General features: G+C 37.8%; 1 protein-coding gene across 2 annotated transcripts in view; it reads left to right on the forward strand.

Moving 5' to 3' along the window:
- LOC148071317 (calmodulin-binding transcription activator 1-like) overlaps positions 1–26791 on the forward strand; it is a 69432-nt gene that overhangs the window by 18573 nt on the left and 24068 nt on the right. For both annotated transcript variants that reach the window (XM_087801590.1, XM_087801589.1), the window contains exons 4-5: positions 22663–22730; positions 25918–26053. In XM_087801590.1, the coding sequence (XP_087657716.1) occupies positions 22663–22730; positions 25918–26053 (204 nt within the window). The remainder of the gene's footprint in view (positions 1–22662; positions 22731–25917; positions 26054–26791) is intronic.

Here is a 26791-nt window from a genome sequence, read left to right on the forward strand (position 1 = left end):
TGACTCTTGACGAAGTCGTAAATGCTTTCATTTGTTTTGAAATCAAAATATGTCCAAACATCAACTTTAAAAGCTGCTGGAGTCCACTGTATCCTCTCATCCTCAGTCATCGCCAGGAATCTCGCCAGATTTCTTTGTTGCTTAACCTTTGGAGGACATAATGACGGCTGCCATCTTGGGCCGGAAATGTAATTGCAACACAAAAATGAACAAATGTCTTGAATGTGAATTATTTTATTTTAAACACATTTTATTGCACCATTAACCACCAATGAACTATGGTTTAAAAAAATGTATTTGAGGCAACACAAATAAATTTAAAGAAAATAAATGTTTTGTTTTATTCAAAAAACGGTCGTTGTTTTTTTAATTGATACAGTGCTGTCGGATATCAATACAGTGTCGCCCAAAATAAAAAAAACTCCATATATTGTCATATTGACATCAATATGTCATTTTTTTGAGGCTCAATTAAAGAATGCATCAAAAAACCACAGACGTAATGACTGCTGCCATCTAGCGGCCGGAAGTTTAATTACATCACAAAAATGAACAAGGAAACATGGAAACATATAGGAATATTTGCATGTTAATTGTATATAAAAATAACATTGAATTATATTATTTACAATTAATTTTAATATTAACGGTGAAAGAACTATGATTATTTTTACTATATGAAAACATTATTTCAAAACCAAAAAATATATAAATAATAATGAAAACGATTTTACTTGATAGATTTTTTGTTAATCATTGATACAGTATCGTGAAAATAAACATCCTGATATTTAACAGTATGGATATTTTCTCACCCTAGTAATCACTCTTGTTTGTGCTCCGTCAGGAAGCAAGACTGATCTGAAAACAGACGCTTAACTCAAACACGCACAAGCGAACGAAGGGGTCTTATGAGCATTTTGAAGTCGCAGCTTCAGAGCGGCCCCCCCACCATGAATCAAATGATGCAACTGTCAAAGTCGCCGCACAGACTGGAGAACATCACACAGACGAGTGCCGCAAGTCTGCTGCCGATGTCGCCTCAGTAGAAAGAAAAACAACAACATTAGTATTTATAATTGAAAATCTTATGACGCAACATGTTCCGACGCTCGCTCCCAGAAACTCTTGTGCGTGGCGTCGAGGCGGCGTGAAGGCTGGGAGTTACACCGTTTCTCCACATCCTCTGCTGCTGTACGCCACTATCAAGATTGCTTAAATGAATGTAGAACTCGTATACATTTCAGATCGTTATTCTGGAAGCTGCACGTGTGCGTGCATCACGAAAAGATGTTTCCATGGTAACACGTGCACCAGTGCTAATGGTTTGATTGATGTCGCTTGTGTGACATTTTTTTTTTTTTGCACGCCGCAGATAACAGAGACGTGACAGTTTGTAACTTCAAACCCAAACATTCTCAAGGAAGTAGAAAAACAAGAGAGAGCGAACTGTCTTGAACCTAAACGTGTCCAAATGGCATCACAGCCAGCGAAATCTCCCATTTTCTTGTCCAAACAAAGCTGTGTCTGCCCCGGTGTCTGTGTCTAGGAATTTGTGTGCATGTCTAATTTATTATTCATGTCATTACTTTTGTTTGTGAGCCATTAGATAGACACATCAAATGAAATATGCATGCTTTGTATTCCTTCTATCTTTGCATAGACATTTCCATTTTCCCCGCACAGGTGAGGAAGGAGAATGTCTGGGGAAAATAGGTGACACAGAATTGAAGAAGTTAAATGCCAAGTAGGAGATAGTGTGGAAACAATACTACAGATCCATTATGGAAACTCTGAATTATGCAGAAAGCAGACAGAAAATGTAGTCTGCCCTGAATCCTTGATTGGCCAGCCGGCACTCTGGCTTTGATTTCTATGACTTCAAATCAGATCTCAATGAAAAACCTGGATCCCTTTTTTTCCATTTTTTGTCTTTGAAAAATCCGACATCTGCTTTATTTCGTTTCTGAATTGACATTAGATTAGTTTTTGATCTCGACATTGGAAGTATTTTATAACATTTTTTTAAGGTACTGCACTTTCCACAGGTGACAAAATGCTTAATTTTTGTGTCAAAACACTTAATTAATCCTTATGTTATGTCGGGCCGGGTCAAGATGACCCGAGGCCGGAAAACAAATGTGTTTGCGGTAACCCCTGTGTTCTTCTCTGGATCAAGGTGAATGACCTCCACCGCTGAATATGTATTTATGGAAGCCATTGAGGTCGTTCACCTTGACCCAGAGACAACGCAAGGGATACCACAAACACATTTGTTTTTCTGGCCTCCGGGCCACCTTGATCCTGAGATATGACAATTGTGTATTTGCTGCGATCAAGATGTGGAGGAGAAAATAAGAAATTGCTGTCTTTGTTATTTTGCTAAATTAAGGGAAATCTTACCTTCAAACATGAAAAAGAAAACCTTTTTTTTTTCAAGATCCAGTTGTCTTTTAAGGTGGGGGTCGCCAACATTTTGTTTGCACCAAAGACCAGTTCAAAGTTGGCATTATGTACAGTTATAAAACTGTAAAAATACATTATATATAGTTCATGTTTGGTGACCACTGCTTTAAGGCCTACTAGTCCTCTGAGTTGATTAGTGATAGCGCCGCCCTAGTGGTAGGATGTTTAAACCGCTCTGAGTACCTTGTACCGATGTTTTGTAGATGCCTCCAAGTTCACAAAACCTTGAGGGGGGATTTTTCCCACTGTGATTAAACAAAGTATCTTATTTTAACCAAATTTCCCCTCGCGGGACAAATAAAGGTTTCTGATCTTATCTTATGGTACTGTATCTGTACCTCAACAATAAGTATGGCTAACGGAATAAACTTCGAGCAGAGGTAGTGAACAAATGAACTACAAACAGCAGCTAAACCATGAATGTCCTACACTGAACAACAATAAATGCGGATAATATAATCTAAATATGTGACACATTCGACAAGATACAAAAAAAGTAAGTAAGTAATTATTATTTGTGAAGCACTTTTCTCAGACGAGCGTCAAAAAGCACTTAAACAATCAAAACAATACACAGTTAAAATACATACATTAAAAGGTCAGGAAACGCAGATGGAGTCAGTAGACTTCATCAAACACAGAGGGAGAGGAAGATTATTCCAAAGCTTAGGAGCAACAGCCTTTTTCTGCAGTGTTGTACTAGAGACATGTCTTTGTCAAATACAACACCCAGGTTTCTCAGGCTCAGTTTGACAGACTGACCTAAGTCACCCAAGTACTGACTCAATTAAATTAAATTAAATTAAATTAAATTTTATTTAAAGTGTCTTATCATAACAAAGTTATCTCAAGACACTATACAGTTGAAATAAGACTATAGACTCAACCCTGGAACCTTAACATCAGGCGCCATAACCAGAGTTCAATTTTTTCAGTGTGTTGAAAGTGTTTTCACATAGTTGTTGTGTTCTTCTCTGTAATGAGTCTACCTTTGGTTAAAAAAGTCATTTTAATGCAAGAAATTACTGAAATATTTTATTTGGTAAGGTGGGTAAGAGAATTTGGAGACGTGTTATTTTACTCATTATTCAATGAGTAAAATAAAATATTTTTTCAGTATCGTTTTGTTTAATGTAAGGATGTCCTAGTTGCAGCTTATTATTGAACCAGGACTGACATTTAAAGATAATAAAGAAGAATATTGAAAATAGAACAATCTATGTTTTGTTGATACAAATTGTTAAACATGCTCCACTGATTAAATAAACTGAAACTGAAACATGTGAGCGATATATCTTTTGATACCTTTAAGACGTGGCTTCTTTTAGACTTTTATCATCTTCATGTACACCCTGCTTAGACTTTGAAATGAAACGCTCTTTTATTTTCCAGACATCAATTGAATTTATTATATAGGTCTTTGTGTGTTCTTCTCCGTGAGTGTCCAGAGTCTACCTTTGGTCAAAAAAATTCCCTGGTCGCTAACTGCTGTGTTTACCAGAGTAAACCCAGTTTAATGAGAGGGCAGCAACACACGCACACACGCTGCTGGTGTTTCACAGCGCCTCGTGTTTGATTCCTCCTCCTTTTATTTTTAATCATTGCTCTGTCTTCTGGGTTGAGAAATATTTTTTTGTTTGTAGAGTGCCAAGATCTAATCACTAATTAGTCCTCCAGGCTCGCCGTCTCCCTGCTTCTCCCCTTCGCTTCTACTTTGTCTGTCTTCCAATCTCTCGCCACCGATAGACCAATTAACACCCAATGTCACTTTGTGTCTGTTGTGGATTCAATTTTACTTCAGACTCCACAGCAGACGTCTGCATTGGTCCGGCTGACAAACCCAGCGTCAACACAAAGAATTAATTAGTAGCCTTTTTCATCCATAATCGTGTAGCCCTTTATATAAACGCAATGAAACCACTTTGCATTGACAAATGCTGCTGGTGTCGTCAGTGGAAGGTTTTTTTTTTTGTTTCTATGACTCTCTGTCTCCATGTGCTATTTTAGCTCCGTCAGGCTCTCAGGGGGCTCAGTTAACCAGATTTTTACAAGTATAGTCTGGGAATCTCTCTCGTCTTCTCCTGTCTGGAAGCACCGCATTCTTATGCGACTCCATTTCCTCCTTGTCGCACGGATCCCACTATTTATCATGCGGCCTATAATTTGACACAAAATATTGTTAACCGGAGACACAGGAATATATTCAAACTGTGGGAATGTGCGTTTGTGTGGGTGTTGTATTTGTTTGTTGACTTCCCCTGAACGTGTGTGCATCTTTCCGATTTAAGTTTCCGCACAGCAAATTTAAAAAAAAAAAAAGGAAAAGGCAAATTGCCATTAGTTTGTGATATAATAGAAAGCAATGATGCAGATTGGAAACGATAAATGTTCTATATTTAAGTGTCTGCACATAAAACCTCTCTAATATTTAGGCTGTGGGTGTGATGGAATCCATTACAGGCAGATAAACCATTAGAATGGTACATTTATTGCTTTGGCTTCTGTAAGTGTCCATTTCTCAGATTTAATAATAGTTGTAGCACAATACTTGTAAAGAAAAATGCCTAGATTTGAATTGTCACAGTCAGTCGCACATTTTTTATTATCGACTCGTGTTTCTGGGGAACGTAGGTCTGTCAGCCTTTTTTTCAAACAATGAGTCTTATGCAAATTTGGCAATCCTACAATACCTGACACGAAAACAAAATAACTCTAAATTCTCCCAAGACTCGTCACACAATGGTTGAAATCCCAAACTGCTTACTCTGCACTCGCTTCCAGAAACACAATTATTTACATGATTTTTTCTTACACATCCGTTTGAAAAGTAAGCGCTAAGCAAAGAAGTACTCCCGAGATTGAAGTCAGGAAAGATCTGCTTGAGTCATCGGAGAGAATTTTCATGAACATTTTCTTTGTTATATCATCGCTCGGTGGCAGTTAAGTGTTTCTTTGAGAAAGTCATTCATTTACAACAACATTCTACTGCTTTAGACATTCTTTATCGCTCTGTAGATCCTTACTCCATCCACGAATAAACCCAGTAAATCCAGGGATTCATACAAACATAATTATTGTGTGACATGTTTTTTTTTAAATGATTGAAACTAGAGAGCAATTACGTAAATCTTAACAAGTTTTTATAATTTGAAGTAGGAATTGTCGAATCAGACTTGACTACATTCACCTGACTAGTCTAGAAAAGGGTCGGATTTAAAGATACTAAGACAAAAATAACAACCGAATTATATTTTTATAGTTAAACAATTGTTTCAATGTGATAAGAAACGTAAAAAAAAATAATAATGTCATAAAATAAGAAACTAAACGAGAGTTTATTCCTCACACTTTGGTTTATTTACATTTTACAAGCAATTCAGTTCTCAGTTTTTGCTTTGAAAAAAACATATAACATGTAGCGTATATGTTTTTCTTCATTTGTCATTTGCATTTTGTCCACTTGATCATTATTTTTTCATATTTTGTAGCTGCCAGTGCATAATAAATAAAAGGGTCTGAGACCGAGATTGAGATCAATCCTGGACTGGTGGTGAATTTTTGGTTTTTCTGTGAGTTGGATCTTCTCTTAATAAGCCGCTTATTCCCACATTACTATACTAGTAAATGTAGGAATGATCTTCTGATGCAAATGATTTGGCTTCACCCTTAATTTGAAATCTCGGTTTAAGGATAAAAATTGATTTATTTACTACTTTTCTTTTTAATTAAAGCCATCTTCAAACTCTGAGAGTTTGTGTCTATACAAATAAATTGTATTAAAATACAAGGTCATTTATCATGGACTATAGGAAATGGAAGGTTAAAAAAAAGAAGAAAATACATTTGAAGGCTCTGAAATGTCCCTGGTGTATGTTATAAAGCACTACAACTATTTCTATCCATGCCACAGTGCAGCATGTTATAGTGAGGATGACATTTTTCAAATTTCATTCAAACTTATTAACGGCTCACTGTATGTTCACATCCGGGTCTCAGTAAATCGGTACCAATTTGTTAATGTTCTTTGGATATTTTGGGATGTAATAGATATTAAGATGTTTTACTATTTTATACATTTACTTAGTCATTTTATGGTACACAACTTAAGTCAGTAGTGATTAATACAGTAGAGGTAAAAATATTTATATTTTTTAGAATATTTGTTTATGAAAGTCCTATTTTAAACACTGATTGTGTATTAGGTTGTGTCTCTATTCTGCACTTAATGTAAATAATAATGAAATATCAACCCCCTCCACCACATGTTGGTTCTTTGTAAATACTATTCCTGGAATGATGATTATTTCTATACATAGTTTAAACAAAAAATGTGATTTAATACTGTCATTATAGCATTCTCCAACCATGTGAGCATATGAGGTGGATTTTGGTTATTATTTCAATGCCTGAATATTATAGTTATATTTATATCTACACTATATAATTTGTGTTTCTCTAGATGAACATTGGTGAGTAGCTAACTCTGGTGTGAGAGCTGTGCACCGTTAAATAAACAAATGCACACCTAAATTAATAATACTTGACAGAAAATCCACCGTTCTTTATCACCTTTGAACAAAGTATGAAATATGTGTTTATACATGGTGTTGACGACAAAATTAAACGAACCAAATGGACCGCGTTGTAAACAAAAAACAGTTTAAAAATGGACACATGGGTGCAACTAATCTGTCTTGCTCACTGACATTCAGCATCGGAGCTCATTTATATTTGCAAAAAAAACAAAAAAAACAACATGCTGTTTTTTAAGGATCCGCCTAAGATCATCCAGTAATTTTAGCAGTAAAGACAAGATACAAAATATCTCTTTGATTACAATGTTTCCTTTAACACAGTTCATTTCATGCTTCAGTTACAAACACCAGCCTAAAAAAAAAATGTAAACATTCAATACTTACGACACCGGAGATCTGTGTCGACTTTCCCATTAACACTGTGATGTTGTGTGTGTGTGTGTGTGTGGCGGTGTGTGCAAGCTCTTTCCTCAGGTTTACCTCCTAATTTCCTTGGCTCTATTTTGCACCACATTTTTCACCATCCTGCTGCCTGGCCCTCCTCTGGCTCCCTCTTCCTTCTCCATCCTGCTGATGTATGGAATGTCGACTCTCATATAAAGTGTGTTTGTAAAAGTCATGCTAATCAAATTTAACTGATTCCTAGAGGATTTAACGGAGCGGCTTGTGTGTGTGTGTGTGTGTGTGTGTGTGTGTGCACGATGTTGTCTCTCTGCATATAGCATATTAGTTGTGCACCAAGTTGTGTATTGTATTGCCGCTGTGTCATTAGTCTCAGACTAGCTCAGCTGTAATATAACATCCATCATCTTGTACTCTAAGGAGGCATCTACATAAGGGATACTGATGCTGCATTTGCATACTGACAGTGGATTCATTTAATTTTTGAATCTCGTCGTGAAGCACAGAGCGGTAAGTGGGGGAATAATAAACATCTCCGTACATTCGCTCAAAGTTTCTTACTTGAACTTTGTAAAAAAAAAAGTAAGTTTGTAGCCGATACACGGTGGGTTTGTGAGTTACTTGATTCTGAAAATCTAATGTCCTGCTGCAGGAGACTTTTCTAAAGGGGCCCCTTTTTATAGTTTGACTCCTGAGGAGGGGCCGTCGAGCAAAAGGACAAAAGCGATAAAAAAATATATATAATATATAAATAATATATTTTTAACACAATGATACAAAGTCAATAGAAAATAAAACCGTATAAAACGTTCAAATGTCATAAGTAAGGCAAACAAAGATTAATTTTGCCATAGTTTTATAAAAATAAACAAGTATCTCATATACCCTATAAACTTGCAATTTAGATCAGGCACATCCAAATGCAACTGTTTGAAGATATGAAAAATGAAGAAAAAAAATCCCCCAAATATATCTTGTAAAAACAAATACTGTAGTTTTCCCTCCTACGAACCAGATGACAAATATATAAATGTTTTAAAATAACCATTATAAAGTCACACATTTGGCCCCATTTGTCTTCATTGCTTCAAATGTGACCCCTTCCTTGGAATGTGGGAGGGAATTAGAGTACTCTGAGTAGACTCAAGCAACAACAGGGAGAACTATAATACACAGAAAGGTCGCCTCATTTGGAAAGTGAACCCACAACCTTCTTGTCAGGCTCTTGGGCTATCTCCTGTGTGCCCGTAAAAGTTTTTGAAGTTTGATATATTTCAATATGTTATACAAACCACTGATGTTCTCCGCTTCTTTCTGCCTTTTTATTCGAAAGCTCAGAGCATGACACATTTAAATACAAACAGTTTGTTTGTTCATTTGTTGCTGGACGCAGCCAGCAAAAAACGGTTCACTGTATGAGTCAGTGAGCGCGGCATAACAGCCTGCACGGGGAGACCAGCTCGCATATCTTGCAGTCACTGTATCTTTATGAACAAATTGTCATTTCTCGAGAAACGAAACTCTAACTGGGCACATTCTTCTAGTTCATTGTGAGCCGCAGTGAGCATGACGACATGTTTGTTTTGATAAGACTATAAAAGCAACATAAATTCTTTAACAATTTTATACACACAAGTCATGCATCCTTGATCATCTTATCATGTATGAGTATCAGGGCGAATAAATATGACTTTTTTGTGATGGAAATATTCACAAAAATTTAAATTTAAATGAAACGGTTGGGAGAAAAAAATTACAAATAGTGGTTTTTTTTTTATAAAGAACGAAATATTATAAGAAAATCTTTACACTGGAACTTTTAGATGGAAAGCACAGGGCCAAATACATAAAGTAAGGAGGCCACATGTGGCCCCGGGGAGGGCCGCACTTGGCTCAGTTCTAGCCCGTACCTATATTCTGTCCATGTCCTTCTACCTGGAATCTGGCCAGCACTCTGGACAATGACTTTTGTACTCGCTCATATCTGTCCACGGAGCCAGATGAAATAGAAAGTCACAGCCCATTGCAGATCATATTAGGTGGAAAGTTACCCTGGCAGGCATTGACGGACGTCTGTTGCCCCTCGTGTATGAAATCCAAACAAAAAGCTGACTACGCTGAAGTCACTCTCTTTACTAGTTTAAAAAGCAGCGGAATGTTCCATAGTAAGGTTTGTGTGAAGCTATATTGAGATGTGTTGGCTACATTTCTCCCTTTGTTTTATATATATATATATATATATATATATATATATATATATATATATATATATAGGGATTGATAATCCCTAACGTTCTTAAACGCCCACTCAATGAATCACAGTGTTGGAGAAAGAGCTGATGACACCGGGCTCTACCGTGTGCATCATCTCTCCTCGCGCCGAAGCCAGCGCAGCCCTTCAGTTCTAAACATACACTATCACGCACACGTATGTACTATTTATAGTGCCGCACACGTGCATTATGTATCGTATCACTGCGTGTTAGCTTCAGATCGGTTGTTCTAGTCGCGCCTGGCCTTGGTCAAGAGATGCCGAGGGGAATGTTTAATTGAAAGGTTACGATACATGGTGTGGATCTGATATGCTGAGCATCAAACCTATCAAACCGAACAAAAGATGACATAAAATCAATAGTTTTTTCACCCACACTAAGATTTCTTTTGTGTCAAACTCAAGAATATATATTTTAAATGTTAAAACTTATTTTTTAAATTATAAACGTTTTTGTTTTTTTCTTTTAAACATTTTTTATTGAATAATTGGATTCCATAATTGGTATATCTATAGTTTTTATTGAGTCATTGGATTATCTGAATTGAATTATTCTTTTACACATAGAATATTAATTATTAATTTAATTTAATGTTTTTTTCAAATTCACTATAAAAATGTTAGTATAATATTGCCACCAGACAATACCAAACGAGTACTGAGCTAATCGATTATTGGTATGACGACATAGAATCAGTGTCATGTCAATTCATCACGGCAGCAACGGTAATATTTCAGCTATTTGCAAGTAATATTATTTTTAACGCTAATTTAGAAGTGAGAGAAAATGGCTCCATGCTCGATTGGTTTAGTCTGGTTATATGCCGCATCTATACTAACTAACTAACTAACTAACTAAAAATTCACAGTTTCAACATCTGTAATGGAAAAATTCCACCATTCAATATTATGTTGGACCTGATCCAGCTCCATACGGCCACAGTATATTCAGTGTTCAAGAAAAAGGCACATTTAAAGTTGGAGCAACACATCATCGGGCTGGAAGTTGTCATACTGTGCAATACTGTGAAAGGTGGTGCAACGCATGTTTAAGTCTACTCAGGTGTACAGCCCTGCGGCTTCATTGGAAGCAGAGCCAGATGAAACCACGCAGCGGTGGAAGGCAGTCACCGGTGCACGCTTGATGAGCTTTAATGTTTACTCTCGCTTATGATTGTTTTAGCTCCACCTGTCTTTCTCTCAGCACGCAGCCTCCAGGTCTGCTGTCAGAAGCGCAGACAAACCCAATATTCTTGACAATTTGTGCATCGTAAGTCATTGCTTGTCGCTGTTAGTTTGTTTTTCAGGCTTGAGGCGAGTTAAATATGCATGGCTGCAACATGGGTGGCCCCAAGTTTCCCCTCAAACAACAAACAAATAAAACATGACCTTGGATTATTATAGAGAGAAACATCTTCACAAGTATATCACTGTCACTAGTTTGAATGATTTGATTTTATTAATTGAAAATGTTGTTTCTTTTGTTCTTTGTTTTTTTTGTTTGAAATTTGCCTTTTTGTTTTTTTGTTTTTTGAAAATGGAATTATTATTTTTGGAATAATTTAATTAGATAATTTATGTGTAAAATATTGTATTTGTTTTTTTCATAAGTAATTTAATTTAAACATTTTGTATATTAAAAGGTAAAAAGTTTTTCTAAAACATCCATTTAGTTGAAATTTTTAATTTAAAATGTTGTTTCTAAGCATTGAATTGTTTTTTGTTTTTTAAAAATTTAATTAAACAATTAGTACATTGAAAGGTTGGTTATTATTTATTTACATTTTTTAATATTTAATATTGGAATTCAAGTGTTACGTATATAGTTTTTTTTTCTAAATAACTGATTTAGTTAAAATTGTATTTATTTATTTTAAAATGTTGTTTTTTCTAAGCATTTCATGATTTTTTTTTTTAAACCATTGAATTCAAATAGTTTGTATATTTAAAGGTTGAGTTTGTTTTAGTTTTCGATATACATCATTTATTGTCTTGAACTATTTAATTGAAATTATTGTTTTTTCCAAACTATTCAATTCAAAAATGAATATATTGAAAGGTTGCATATAAAAAATAAAAAAAAACATTAAAATCGTAATAAAAAAAAGAAAATCAAATATTTATAAACATTTATTTAAAAAAAAATGTACACACAGAGTTAGATATTGTAATTCCATTTATAAAAAAATGAGTTTGCTAAATTAATATTTTTAAATTCGTTGCCTTTTTAATTCAATATGCTTTAGCTAACTGTACATTATCTGCATGTCGCCTGATTGGCTGAAAGTAGCTCGGTGCTCTTCTAGTAATGTCTGGTGGTTCATTCTATGTATCGTTTCAACATGGCGTCTCTGGGTTTGGATCCGATTCACTTGTTGTGACCCGGAGTGACGCGCCTCAGACCTTTGCACCCACGGGTTCGCAAAACACATAGTTAGCTGGTTGAGAAGACAAACCTGAAGATCACCTCAGAGACCCATCGTTTAAATTTATTCATTAAACTCCCAAATACTCCCCTTAACGAATGTAATTAGAATATGGTAATGAGAGAGGGCTGAACCGGGGGGTGTTGTAATACTCTCGGCAGCGTCGGGGGAGAGATGAGGGGGGAGAGAGAGAGAGAGAGAGAGAGAGAGAGAGAGAGAGAGAGAGAGGGAGGCAAATGGAGACAGAGAGGGAAATAGACTGAATGAGTTGGAGAAGAGAGGAATGGCGAGACTGAGTGACAGGGTGCCAATTTATGTCTCGTTGTAAACAACTATTTATGCCAATAAGAGGTGGCACACACTATCTCTCTTTCTTTCTCCCTCTCTCTCTCTCTCTCTCTACCACTATCTTCCTCTTTTTTTTCCATCTCTCTTTAGCTGCTCAATAATAGTATCATCAACAAGAGCGAAGAAGAGCCTCGGAGGGCACCATGACTCACGCTGAGTCGTGGCATCAGGGGTTCTCTCTGCCACTGGAGACTTCCTTATTGCAGTACCTCCCCCCTCTCTGCTCACCCACCTCCCTCCTCACCCCTTCTTGTCCCAGCATCAGTAGCTCATATACATATGTACCTGTGAACCACTCCGGGTTAACTTAAGCAACTTTTTTGAGGACTTTCTGACAGGCTTTATTCCGAGACGCCCTGGCTCAGCGGGGGTCCTGGCATTGTGTTTGACACTACACACCTGTTGCGTTCTTTGATGTGCACCCCCTGCAGAGCGAGGAGGGGGCTGTCTCTCCTCAGATGCAAAGTAGTAGGACAGGTAAGAAGTGCAGGAGAGGGGAAGTCTTGGAACATTTTGACTGAAGTTCCCTTCGGTGGATGTTCAGATGGCTCCGGCTTTGCTCTCAGGCCTGTAGAAATAAAAAAAAAAGTTGATAGCGTAGCGAGAGTTCATAAAGTCAAGTTTACCACTTGAACTTGGATAAAGGAGGGGGTGATGGGGAAATGAGATGTGGAAATGGGGTGAAATAGAGGTAGAACTGAAGGGGTCAAAATGGAAGAGAGATGCAGATTCATGCAGGGTCAATTGAATGATTTATATGCAATAACTTTTTTTAATCTTTTTTTTAAGTTGATTGAATATATCGATGCATTTTTTTTTACACAGAGTTGGATCTTCTTATTCCAATACATTTAAAATGAAATGTCTTAATTAAATATTTTTTTATTTGTACCCTTTAAAATTCAATATAAAAAGGTATGAATTTGCATTTCACATCAAGCTGTAAACTACCATTAGTTGCAAATTGCTGAAATCTTACCATTGCTTTGGAAGCTGCCATGATGAATTGACATGACATAATCGCTTCTATGTCGTCACATGACCATCCAGGCGTTGACACATTAGCTAAAAGTTCAATCAAGTAGCCAATCCCGTGATGCACAGACAATGTCACGTGACATCGATCCAGTGGTTTGCTATTGCTTGTTTTGCTTTGTCTTTTGGTCTGGTGGCTCCTATTATTCCAACATCCTTTTATTGAATTTGAAAGGCTACAAATTAAAAAGTGTTAAATCTTGAACAATTGCTTTGAATTTATTGGAAATAGAATATCAAACTCTATGGAAAAAAAGAAAATGGAAATATTTGAAGTTTTTTTATACAATTATTATACAAAAAAAAGAAAGGGAAAACAGTCTTTTAATATACAAAACATCAAATTTAACAAAGAAACATGGTTTCAATTTTAAAAAATAAAGTTTTTTAATTTCAAATGTTGAATTAAACCATTGAATATTCTTTGTATATAGTGACTCGTTCATTACGGAGCCATGCTCTGTGTTCTGACATGATATATTAAGGCATGCGTGGACGTATGCATCAATGTGCTCAGTGTGACAGAGACGAATGCACATGTCTCTCTCTCTCTCTCTCCACCAGGTAACCAGGGTGTAGGTCTGCTGAAGGGCAGACTGCACCCCCTAAACGTAGACCGCCTCAGCGTTTGTGTGCGAAATCCATACAAAGAAAAACGCAGAATGTGTTTATTTTTCGATGCGCGACAAAACTATTTTGCACATGAAAGAGTGGCACACGTGTTGGTGTTTCTCTTTCATGTGCTGGCATGTGTGTTTGTGTCACGGGACACGTTATAAGGTGTTTGTATGATAAACACAAGGCGAGCTCGAGAGGAATTCTGATGAGGGCTTTGCAACAGTTGTTATGGAAACAGCATTAAGCAGTTGTATTAGGCAGCGGAGGTGATATAAAGGCTGTTTGGAACAGTAAAACAACGCACATTACTGCCGTGGGCTTGATTACATTTTATTTTGTGCCAGAATACAGATGATCACTGTGGTAACTGGCATCTGTGAAGTGTTCTAATCAGAGGAACAAAGTGCAAACAAGACATTATTCTGAGTGTTTTACATTAGATCTGTTGCAACATTCAGTTCCAGTGATTATATGGAAGCACATCAGTGCCATCACAATATTGAACTCTTGATTGGAATTTTTCTTTTTTTCTTTTGAACCGTTGATGTTTTTTTTACAAGCATTACATTATAATTATTATTATTTTAAATTCTACTACTACTCTTTTGGTTTGGTCTGGTGGCACTATTGTACTACTATTTTTTAATTGAATATGAATGGCAACAAATAAAAAATATTGAATTTAAAAAATATATATTTGTAACTATTGGAATTACAATATTATTGTGTAAAACGGTGTTTTATCCTTAAAACATTTGTATTTGTATTCAATTATTTATAACAAAAAAACTAACTTTTCAATAAAGAAATAATTGAAAAATAAAACATTTGAAATGTTAAATTCAATCATTCAATATTCTGATGGCACTGATATACTTCCATATAATAAGCATTCATCTGCCAGGATATCCAAAACTGTAGTTTTCTCATCCAGACCTCCATTCTTGTTTAACCTTCTGTTTCTTGAGGTCACCTCAGACTTTCATTTTGTTTGGTTGAGGTCAATGACATGTTCAGTGGCTCTTCTAATAGATTATTGATCTACCGAGCCAACACAAAAGAGAGCGTGATGGTGATCAGACTGAAAGGTTTTTTTTTGCCAAATGATCGTAAAACATAGACCGCACACTTTGAAATGTAGTCCTCGGGTCAGAGGTGGCAACTCAAATCTTTTTGTACCATGAACGCGTGAGGTCAGTCTGATCCTTGGTGGAAAATCATTCAGTGCATGTGATCACGGCTAGGAAACATTCGATTATTTAGTACAGTGGTCCATCGCCATATTGTAGTCCACCTTCTGTGGTCTTGCTGTTCCACATACTTATTGACATTAGTCACGTTACTTTTGGTGCCAACAAAACTGAACTCCCATGATGCTTGTCTGCTCACTGCTCTATTAAATGACGGCTGGTCGCTACGATACTGTACTCAATTCTACATCTGTGTTGCTTTTTGATCGACATCTGTGATTGGTTGAACAAAGTATTATGGGAGCTGTTCAGCTGTGCAGGTCAACGTTACTGAGAAGGTAGTTAAGAGGGATGGAAACTAATATACAATGGTTTTTTTTATCTAAAAAGAACCCCCACAATAAACGAGTATTTCCTTTTCAAAACATTTTCCTTTGCAAATCTTAATGAGATGTGTTTTTTTTTTTAGAAATGGGCAAATATGACCCAAAACACTTCTTTATATATAATAATATTCAGTTCAGACATTCTGAACATGAATACTAGTGATGTGGGGAAGAAAAAAAAACAATCCTAAAATAAAACAAAAAAAAAGACAATTTAACAACGATTTTATGTTTTTCTGGAGCTGAATTATGGATGAAAATTGTTCTATTTCTTTCTTGCTTTTATTTCCACCGGGAGAGGGCAAGAGTGTGACCCCTCTGGACCACATGCCCGATCATACGTTAAGTTTAGGTAGTTTCAGCTCTACACATGAAGAGAAGCTTCATGGTGAACATCAAATGTTGGATTTCAGAGCAGCACACAGCAGTTTCCTCCAGATATCTGAGTGTGAAGCCCATCATTAGACCTTTAGACCTTAAAGTCTCTTCACACACAGCCTATTCAACGGTCTCTCCCCCGGGAGAAGTGTCTGGTTCAGTGCAGGCGACCTCTCTACAACCCCCCCCACTCTTTTTTAAATTCCCAGAGGCCATGGAGAGTGTGTGTCTGTGTTTGCATGTGTGTCCATCTGCTTTGGTAGCCCCAGCAGCTTCTCTGGGGAAGGACGGTCATATGAAAGGAACCTGACTTACCCATCTGTGTTGTTTCCTCCAATCCAACTTCTCACTCCTTGTGTGTTGTCTGATATTTTCTTCAAGTTCCTCCTGCTCCATCGACATCTCGCTCTCTTCCGTGGACACGCCAGGCAAGTGTTTGGAGAGCGACTGGAGCACGAGCGTTCAGTCGGGCCTGTCGTGATGTATTATTACATAAAGCCTCAGACATGTAGAGCGTCTGCTTTTCTAGAATAGATCCCCGGAGGAAGACGCCCGTCTGTGTCCGCCATTACCAACACACACTCACACACACACTCTCACAGACACAGGCGAAAGAGAAACACAGGAACACACACAGAGACACACACACATAGAGAGAGACACACACACTCTCATAGACACAGACACAGACACAGAGACACACACACATAGAGAGAGACACACACACTCTCATAGACACAGACACAGAGACACACACACATAGAGAGAGACACACACAGACACTCTCACAGACACAGGCGAAGAAACACAGACACACACAGAGTAACACATATAGAGAGAGACACACACACTCTCATAGACACACACACACAGAGACACACACATATACAGAGAGAGAAAGACACACGACCAATCTCACAGACACACACACACAGAGACACACACAGACACTCTCACACACACACACACAGACAAACAGACACTCTCACACACACACACACACAGACAAACAGACACTCTCACAGACACACACACAGACATAGACACATATTGTCACTCTCACAAACACAGACAAAGAGACACACGCACACACACACAGATAAACAGACATGCACATAAAAGCAGACACATACAAACACACACACAGAAACACAGACGAAGAGACACAAACACACACACATAGAGAGAGACGCACAGACAGACATGGACCGAGAAACACAGACACTCTCACAGACACACACAGAGACACACAGATGCACACACACACACTCTCACACACACACAGAGACACAGACACACACAGACACTTTGTTCTGGGGTTCTGGGGCCAAAACTGTTTATACTACACTTCAATTATATATATGCAAAGTTTCAAATATTCTGAAATTAATACTTTTTGCGGATGATACCAATATGCACAGAGAAACACAGACACACATACAGTCACAGACACACACACGGAGAGAGACACACACATACACTCTCACAGACACACACACGCATAGAGAGACACACACAGACAGACATGGAGCGAGAAACACAGACACTCTCACAGACACACACACAGGGACACAGATACACACACAATATCACAGACACACACAGAGAGACACAGACGCACACACAAACACACACACACACAAACACACTTTGTTCTGGGGCCAAAACTGTTTATACTACACATAAATGATATATATGCAAAGTTTCAAATATTCTGAAATGAATACTATTTGCGGATGATGCCACTATGTTCTGGTAGTACCTTGAAACAACTTGTGGAAACAGTAAATCAGGAAATGGCTAAGCTTCACGTGTGGTTCAATATAAATAAATGATGACTAAATACATGCTATACGGGGAAAAAGGCTGCAACAAAAGTGTCAACATTGAAATGCATAGTAAATGGAGTGAATATAAAGGGTCAGTGAGAATAAAGTACTGGGAGTTATTATTGATGACATGTTGAATTAAAAGCCACACATCACACGTTTCAAAAGTAAGTTGGCCAGAAGCGTCTCCATACTATGGAAGGCACAGAAAATAGTCAATCTATATTTTGTATTGAGCACTAGTCTCTCCACACCTCCAATACTGCGCTAAGATCAGGGGTAATACATACAAGTGTTACACACACTTGATAAATGATCGCACTGCACAAATTATGTTCAAGGCCGCAAACAAAAGCCTCCCTCGTAACGTTCAAAAGATCTTTCACGACGAAGAAAACAAACCGAATCTAAGAGGAAATATGAATTTCAGATAAAAGAGGATACAGACTACTTTAAAATCCTTCTCCATATCACTCACAATGGAATGTAAATGATGTCAAACATTCAGCACCCCTAAATGTTTTCAAGAAAAAGTAAAACAATTCAACCATTGACTGGTACAGAATGATACAACAAAAGTACATTAACTGGTAACTAAACAATGAGTTGAGCCTGAGAAACCTGAGACAGTTATCAGTATGTTCATAACGTGTTTCATGAAAGTCAACATAAACTGGGTTCTAATAGACTGTGACACTACTGTGTGAGAAGTGACCGTCTCAGAGTCCTGTCATACTTATGCTGGTCACTGAATACCATTGACGGAGTGTTTTCAGGGACAAGTATAAGATATGATTATGATTATGATTTCATTCTGAGGGTCATGGGGGGCGGGACTAGATCCGCTTCTGCTTCTCCAGCTTTTCCCTTTCGGGACATGCATGTAATATGTGATGATTTAAACTGACATGCCTGAAATAAACAATATTCATTCATTCATTCATACACTCTCACAGACACTCACACAGAGACACAGACAAACACACACACACACACACACACACACACACAGAACAGACACTCTCACAGAGACACACAGACACACACACACACACACACACACACACACACACACACACACACACACACACACACACACACACACACAGAACAGACACTCTCACAGAGACACAAACACACACACACACACACACACACAGAACAGACACACACAGACACTCTCACATACACACACAGAGCACAGACACACACAGAGACCCAGACGCACACAGACACTCTCACAGACACACACTCACAGACACACACACACTCACAGAGGCACAGACACACACAGACTCTCACACAAACACACACTCACAGACACACACACACACACACACACACACACACACACACACACACACACACACACACACACACACACACACACACACAGAGAGAACAGACACACACACACACACAGACACTCTCACAGACACACACACACACACACTCACAGACACACACACACACACACACACACACACACACACACACACACACACAGACACTCTCACAGACACACACACACACAGACACTCTCACAGACACACACACACACAAACAAAGACACTCTCACAGACACACACACAGACACTCTCACAGACACACACACACACACACACACACACACATAGACACTCTCACAGACACACACACACAAACAAAGACACTCTCACAGACACACACACACACACAGACACTCTCACAGACACACACACACAGACACAGACACTCTCACAGACACACACACAGACACTCTCACAGACACACACACACACACACAGACACACACACACACAGACACAGACACTCTCACAGACACACACACACACACAGACACTCTCACAGACACACACACACACAGACACAGACACTCTCACAGACACACACACACACACACAGACACTCTCACAGACACACACACACACACAGACACTCTCACAGACACACACACACACAGACACTCTCACAGACACACACACACACAGACACTCTCACAGACACACACACACACACACAGACACACACACACACAGACACAGACACTCTCACAGACACACACACACACACAGACACTCTCACAGACACACACACACACAGACACAGACACTCTCACAGACACACACACACAAACACAGACACTCTCACAGACACACACACACACACAGACACTCTCACAGACACACACACACACAGACACTCTCACAGACACACTCACACACAGACACTCACAGTATTCCTGAAGGGTCAGTGTGTCACCAGGCGTGCTCAAAGCATTCCATCACTGGCCTCCACTGGGATGATAACTGTGACTTCCTGAGAATCGACCTTCACCATCTCACTGCTGTCACTCTGGTGTGTGAGAGAGTGAGCAAGAGTGTGTGTGTGTGTGTGTGGGGGGGGGGTGTATTTTAGAGTGTGTCAGGGCTGCTGATTCAGCTGACGCTTCTGTTTCTGGCTTTTTTAATGGCTCTTATGGGGCAGGCCTTTAATTGCAAGTCTCTCTCCTTCTTTCTTAATCCTCCCATCCTTCTGTCTCTCCCTCTGCCCCTCGCCCTCCTCCCCGCCTCCCACCGGCTGACAGTCACTAGGGGAGCCCGAGTGCCTGGCTGGGGGTGTGAAGGCCTTATAGGATATTGACTTGCTGCAGAGAGTGGTTTGGGAGGAGGAGAGGTGGCTGTCACAGCTAATGAATAGATGCATAAATGAACCAGACTCTCTATTTTCCATGCTCGTCCAACAAACTCAACACCGGCGTGATAGAGCTAATTATCAGTCGCACAACTCGTCCTTCATGCTGGACTTCCTGACAGCAAGATGCTAAAGGTGATGGGGGTGTCGTGTGGGGGGGGGGGTCGTGGGTTGACAATACAGAGAAGCAAACCAAAAAAAAAAAACAATCCTGCTAAGTGCCTCAGCTGCTCCCTCCTATCATCCTTCCATGCCTTCCCCCCTTTTACTCCCTTTCTCCCTCAATCTCATCTGACGGACACGCTGCAGCACTATCCTGCCAAAGTAGGACAAATACTTCCATGAATTAGAGAGGGCATGGGGAGAAGGACTGGGAGCCACGGGGCTGGATGAGGGAGTGCTGAAGTGTTGATGCCTTCTTTATCGCTGCTTTATATTTCAAAACACCAGGAGCCTTCAGAGGACAATCTCCTGTCGGAGTCCTTTACGACAGGTGTCTGTCGTGAAGAGAGAGATAAGGAGGGAAGAGATGCTTCGAGGGGGGATAGTCAAGAGGGGAAACGGTTCCCGGGAATGAAAAGACGAAAAGAGGGAAATAAAATGTTTTTTTTATACAGGATTAATAATGATATTCTGCGACATAATTCAGATGTATTAACTGTCGTAACCAGAGCAAAAAACAACTTCATGTTTGTCCAATTCCTTATCAGACTTTTTCAAAAAGATACACAGAAGAAAAAGAAGATCTCAAGAATTTAAGAAAGACCTTGAAAAAAAATAAAATTGAAAAAGATCTTGAAAAGTTCAAAAAATGTCTTGAAAAAGTTAAAAAAGATCTCGAGGCAGTATCATGAGTTCTAGAAATTCAAAAAGATTGCGAGAAAAAAGAGCTTGAGAAGTTAAAAAAGATATCAAGAACATCACCTGAAGTTCAAAAAAATCTTAAATAGTTAAAATAGTTATTAAGAAACGTAATGTAAAAAAATATCTTAAGTTCCAAAAGCTCCTGAGACGTTATCATGAGCTTGAGAAGTTCCAAAAGCTTGTGAAGGTGAAAAAGTTCTTGAGAAAATAAGAGCTTGAGAAGTTGAAAAACATATCAAGCAGATCACCAGAAGTTCAAAAAGAACTTAAATGGTTAAAAAAGAAGATGGTAAGAAACTAAAAAAGATCTTGAAATGTAAAAAAAATATCTTGAGAAGTTCAAAAAGATCTCGAGACGTTATCACGAGCTTAAGAAGTTTAAAAAGCTTGTGAAGATGAAAAAGATCTCGAGAAAATAGGAGCTTATGAAGTTAAGAAAGATATTAAGAAGATCACCAGAAGTTCAAAAAGATCTTAAATAGTTCAAAAAGATAGTAAGAAACTAAAAAAGATCTTGTAAACAAATATCTTGAGAAGTTGAAAAAGATCTCGAGACGTTGTCACGAACTTGAGAAGTTCCAAAAGTTCTTGAGAAAATAAGAGCGTGAGAAGTTGAAAAAGTTATTGAGAAAATAAGAGCTTGAGAAGTTGAAAAAGTTCTTGAGAAAATAAGAGCTTGAGAAGTTGAAAAAGATCTTGAGAAAATAAGAGCTTGAGAAGTTGAAAAATATCTTGAGAAGTAAAAAAAAAAAAAAGGAAATCGCTTGAAGCTTGAATCGCTGTTTAGACATCACCATTTGAAAAGTACTTGTTTGGTACTTATTTCCTATTGTTGAGTCTCTCCGCGTTTCTGTCGTCATGTATCCTTCTATTCCTCTGTAGAATGCACCTGTGTTAACCTTTTCTTCCTCCTGTGTGTGTGTGGGGGGGGGGGGGGATGGGAAAGATATAGTGTGGAGAGGAAGAAGCCAGAGCCGGAGGAATTAGAAATCACGTTAGGAGCTTCCTTTATTTGATGAGCAGCGGGAAAATTGCAGTGAAAAGAAAAACTTTTTTTTTACTTCGTTCTCACAATTCAAGACAATTCACTTAAATTGGTTTCATTGTGTCCGTCGTTTTAAGACATCATAACCATGACATTCTATTCCGAAAAATGTCCTTAAACAAATGTTAAAGCAAAGCAATGGAAATGTTAACATTGAGTCTTTTTGTTTTTCAGGAGATTGCTGCATATCTCATCACCTTTGAGAAACATGATGAATGGCTGACGACATCGCCAAAAACCAGGTGAAAATGTTCGACGCATTGTCTTATCCAAACGCTAACACTAGTTCATTAAAAGGTTGATTTTGTTTGGTGTCATTGTTATACAAAATTTTAAAAAATGTATTTTGTTTTGTTTTTTACACATAGAGTTTGCTTTTCAAATAACTAAAAAAAAATGTTTCTAAATACATTTATATTTTTAATTTTTAATAATTGAATTAAAAAAAGTTTATTATTTTCCAAATAATTAATTAATACTTCCCTTATGGGGTATCGTTGGGCTGTAAATTTATTTTTTGGTAATTATGGATTTAGAATATCAAACTCTATATTTAAATACATATATTAAAAAGCCTTTGTAGAAAATATTTGTAGCCTTTTGACTTCAGTATAGAAATGTGATGCTATTATACATTTTATATTGAATTTTAAAGGCTATGAATGATTAAAAAAAAATAATTAAATTACATCATTGGAAAAAAGAGTATCAAACTATATCTGTAAAAAAAAGTCGTTAATTTTGAAATATTCAATTTGGAAAAATTTTCAATAATTAAATAAAAATTAAATCTTTTAATTGACAAGCTGGTCTATCAGCTGGTGATGAAGTATCAGTGAGTGTATCGGGATAAGTGTGTATTACTCAGTGTGTGCAGTTGAACAGGGTGTTGTGTGAATACATAAGAATGAATTAATCACGTGCAGAAACTGAATATATTCATTGATCCAACAAAACATCCAACTTTAAATGGGTTCAAGATTATCTTAAAGCTCTTTTTGGGGAAAAAAAGAAGCAAGTTTGGTTGAAACTAAAGAAAGTCACCCGCTCACTTCATTTTTCTATTACTGACATAGTCGAGGTGATGTGCCAGCTGAAGGACAATGCAGGATGTGGATGGATTTCTCATTGATTGCTTGTGCTAGCGTATAGCTTAGCAGCCGCCGCCGCCGCCGTCATGTTGGTGTTATTGAGCAGCAGTTAGATATAATCCTATTTTCACATGACACGCGGCACGATTAGAACAGATTACACCTAATCCCATCGGATGGAACGCCGCTACGCTAACAGAGCAGTGACATTTATGTGCAGGCATGCTTGTGTGTTTGTGTGTGTGTGTGTGAGATATTTTCTCACTTTTTCCGGCCAAATATTCAGATAACAATCTGTGACCTTCATTTCTCCTCATTCTCAAATACCTAACCAGTGTCAAGTAATGACTCTCATCCCCCCTCTCTCTTCACTCCCCTAGCTCCCACTTCTCCTTTTCGCTCCTCCCTCTCTCCTCCCTTTTACCGGACTCTCTCTCTCTCTCTCTCTCTCTCTCTCGCTCTCTCTCCCGCCCACTCTATCTCTTCATCTTGCCATCTCATTCCTTCCCACTCTCCTCCCTGAGCCTTCCTCAGTTCTCGCTCGGCTACACCGTGGAACGCTGGAAAAGCTTTTTATATCCCTCACATCACAGCCCAGTTACAATCAATAGCAGTTATGTCTGCTGGAATCAAGCAGCCATGCAACTGCACCTGCATCAGAAACACCCCCCCCACACACACACACACACACACACACACACACACACACACATGCACATATCCCATCTCATCCATCTTCTCCATAATATCATTAGAGTCAGCAGCATGACTCACGCTGCTCCAGACAGACTAAACTTGGCTCTGATCAGATAGCCGGTGCTGATCACACACACACGCACACATGCACACGCACACAGAAATAAGAAAAGATTTGGAGTAAATTAGATTTCAAAACACATCCTTTACCGAGCAGATGACAACAGCTCTGTCCACCAGCGTCACCGTAGAAGAACCTGTGGAGGCAGGAACACAAGACAAGAAAGTTGGGAAAATCACAAAGTAAGGAGGTCAAGCGTAGACAAGCAGCATAACGTGGCTGTTGTGTCGCTTTATTGATCGTAGGCAGGCCTGCTCGCTGTCTGTCATCATGAGATAAGGCAAAGTAGTAGTTTGTGAGAGTTTTACAACCCCTTCACACACACACGCGCGCAAACACGCACACACACACACTTGATTTGATTGAACATCCAATAATTTGAAGGGGCCTGTTTTGTCATTGAACAGTGTTGTTATAATATTTATAATATTCCATGGGTGACTGAAATGTATGGAAGTTTATCAGTGCCTTCAAAATATATTGAGTTCTTGAATTTAACATTTTATTTTTGGAGGTGAAATGTTTTTAGTTTTTTTAAGCATTGCATTATCTTGTTGAATAGTTTGTTTTGTATTGAAATGTTTTTTTTTTTGTTTTTTTTTTACTGAATTTAATTCAGTAATATATATATATATATATATATATATATATATATATATATATATATATATATATATATATATATATTTCTCAAGCATTGAAACTTGTTTTAAATAATTTTAGTTCAATATTTTTTTATTTTGAAACATTGAATTTGTGTTTTTGCTTGTTTTAACTTTGAAAAATCGAATATTTTCTAAATGAATCCCTGTTTTGCTTTTTTTTCACATGAGTTATGATATTCTGATTCCAATTATAAATAAATAAATAATCTCAATTCAATATTTTTTCATTCGTAGATGTTTAAATTTAATATAAAATGTTGGTATAATAGTGTCACCAGACAATATTTAGGCTCTGGAATCCGTCAAGATAAATAATGCGATAGTGCTTTTCTGTCATGGGACGTCATGTGTGTCGCATTATTGGCTGAAAGTTTGATCGAGTACCTTTGTACTCCTTTGGTATTGTTTGGTGGCATTAAAATAACTTTTTTACATGGATTTTTAAAACTCTCAGAATTAATAAATATCACATTTAGAACATTTCAATTATTTGAAAAAGAATAACTCACTCTAATTAAAAAATATTCAATCATTTTAAATATGTTCGAATTTTCTAATTTAATTATTTTCAAAATTACTTTCAAAACAAAAATGATTCAGTGCTTTACAAAAAAACGGTTTTAATTTGTGTTTTTTTTTTCATTTAAGTGTTTAATAATTTGCTTCAAACTGAGGTTTGAATAACAAAATCATTAATAAAAGAATATTGATTATTTAGTTGTGTGAATAATTTGATGATTTCATATGTGCGACATGTCGTCAAAGAGGAAATTATTTCACCATTGTTTTTAGACTTTTAATTCCATGTTCAAGGCTCTTAACTGTCTCTCAACTGACCGTCCTGCTCAACCAACAGGCCCCAAAATGGCTCCATGATCCTCTACAATCGCAAGAAGGTGAAGTACAGAAAGGATGGCTACTGCTGGAAGAAGAGAAAAGATGGGAAGACCACCAGAGAGGACCACATGAAGCTCAAAGTGCAGGGTGTCGAGGTAAGAGACGTTCTGCACTAGCTAACGATGTTTATGATCCCGATCTCACACATATATATGTGGTAAATAAACCATTACGCGTCAGGGCTGCTAGCATTTCCCCTGGTCGTCCTCCCTTCTCCGCCATCCCTGTCTCTCTTCCCCCCTTTCTCTGACGGACAAGAGTGTGTTTGGCCTGAGGCCAGGAATGATGTCAATGCCTTCTTCAGCAGAACAGAGAGGGGTATCGATCCAGTCTCAAGGCAGCAAGTGTGTGTGTGTGTGTGTGTGTGTGTGTGTGGGGGTGTGTGTGTGTGTGTGTGTGTGTGTGTGTGTGTGTGTGTGTGTGTGTGTGTGTGTGTGTGTGTGTGTGTGTGTGTGTGTGTGTGTGTGTGTGTGTGTGTGTGTGTGTGTGTGTGTGTGTGTGTGTGTGTATATGTGTGTGTATGAGTCATACCAGGCACCTCAGAAATGGATTATTCAGCAGGAATATAGCGAGAGGTAAGAGAACAGAGATGTCTCAGAAGGACTGATGAGCTTGAAGAGTCCTCAAGGAAACAATTTGTTGAAGATGTTTTACGGAAGTTTCTTCAGAATATTGAATGGTTGAAGTTAACGTTTAAAATATTGAAAAGGTTGGTTTTTTTAGGCGTTTTTTATATGCTTAAAGGGTTAAAAGAAAAAAGAAAAAATGTTCCAATTATTCTTTTTACACATAGAGTTTTATATTTTAAAACAAATTATAAAAAAATGAATGTC

Source organism: Callionymus lyra, chromosome 10, assembly GCF_982586985.1.
Source record: "Callionymus lyra chromosome 10, fCalLyr1.hap1.1, whole genome shotgun sequence".
Classification (NCBI taxonomy): Eukaryota; Metazoa; Chordata; class Actinopteri; order Syngnathiformes; family Callionymidae; genus Callionymus; species Callionymus lyra.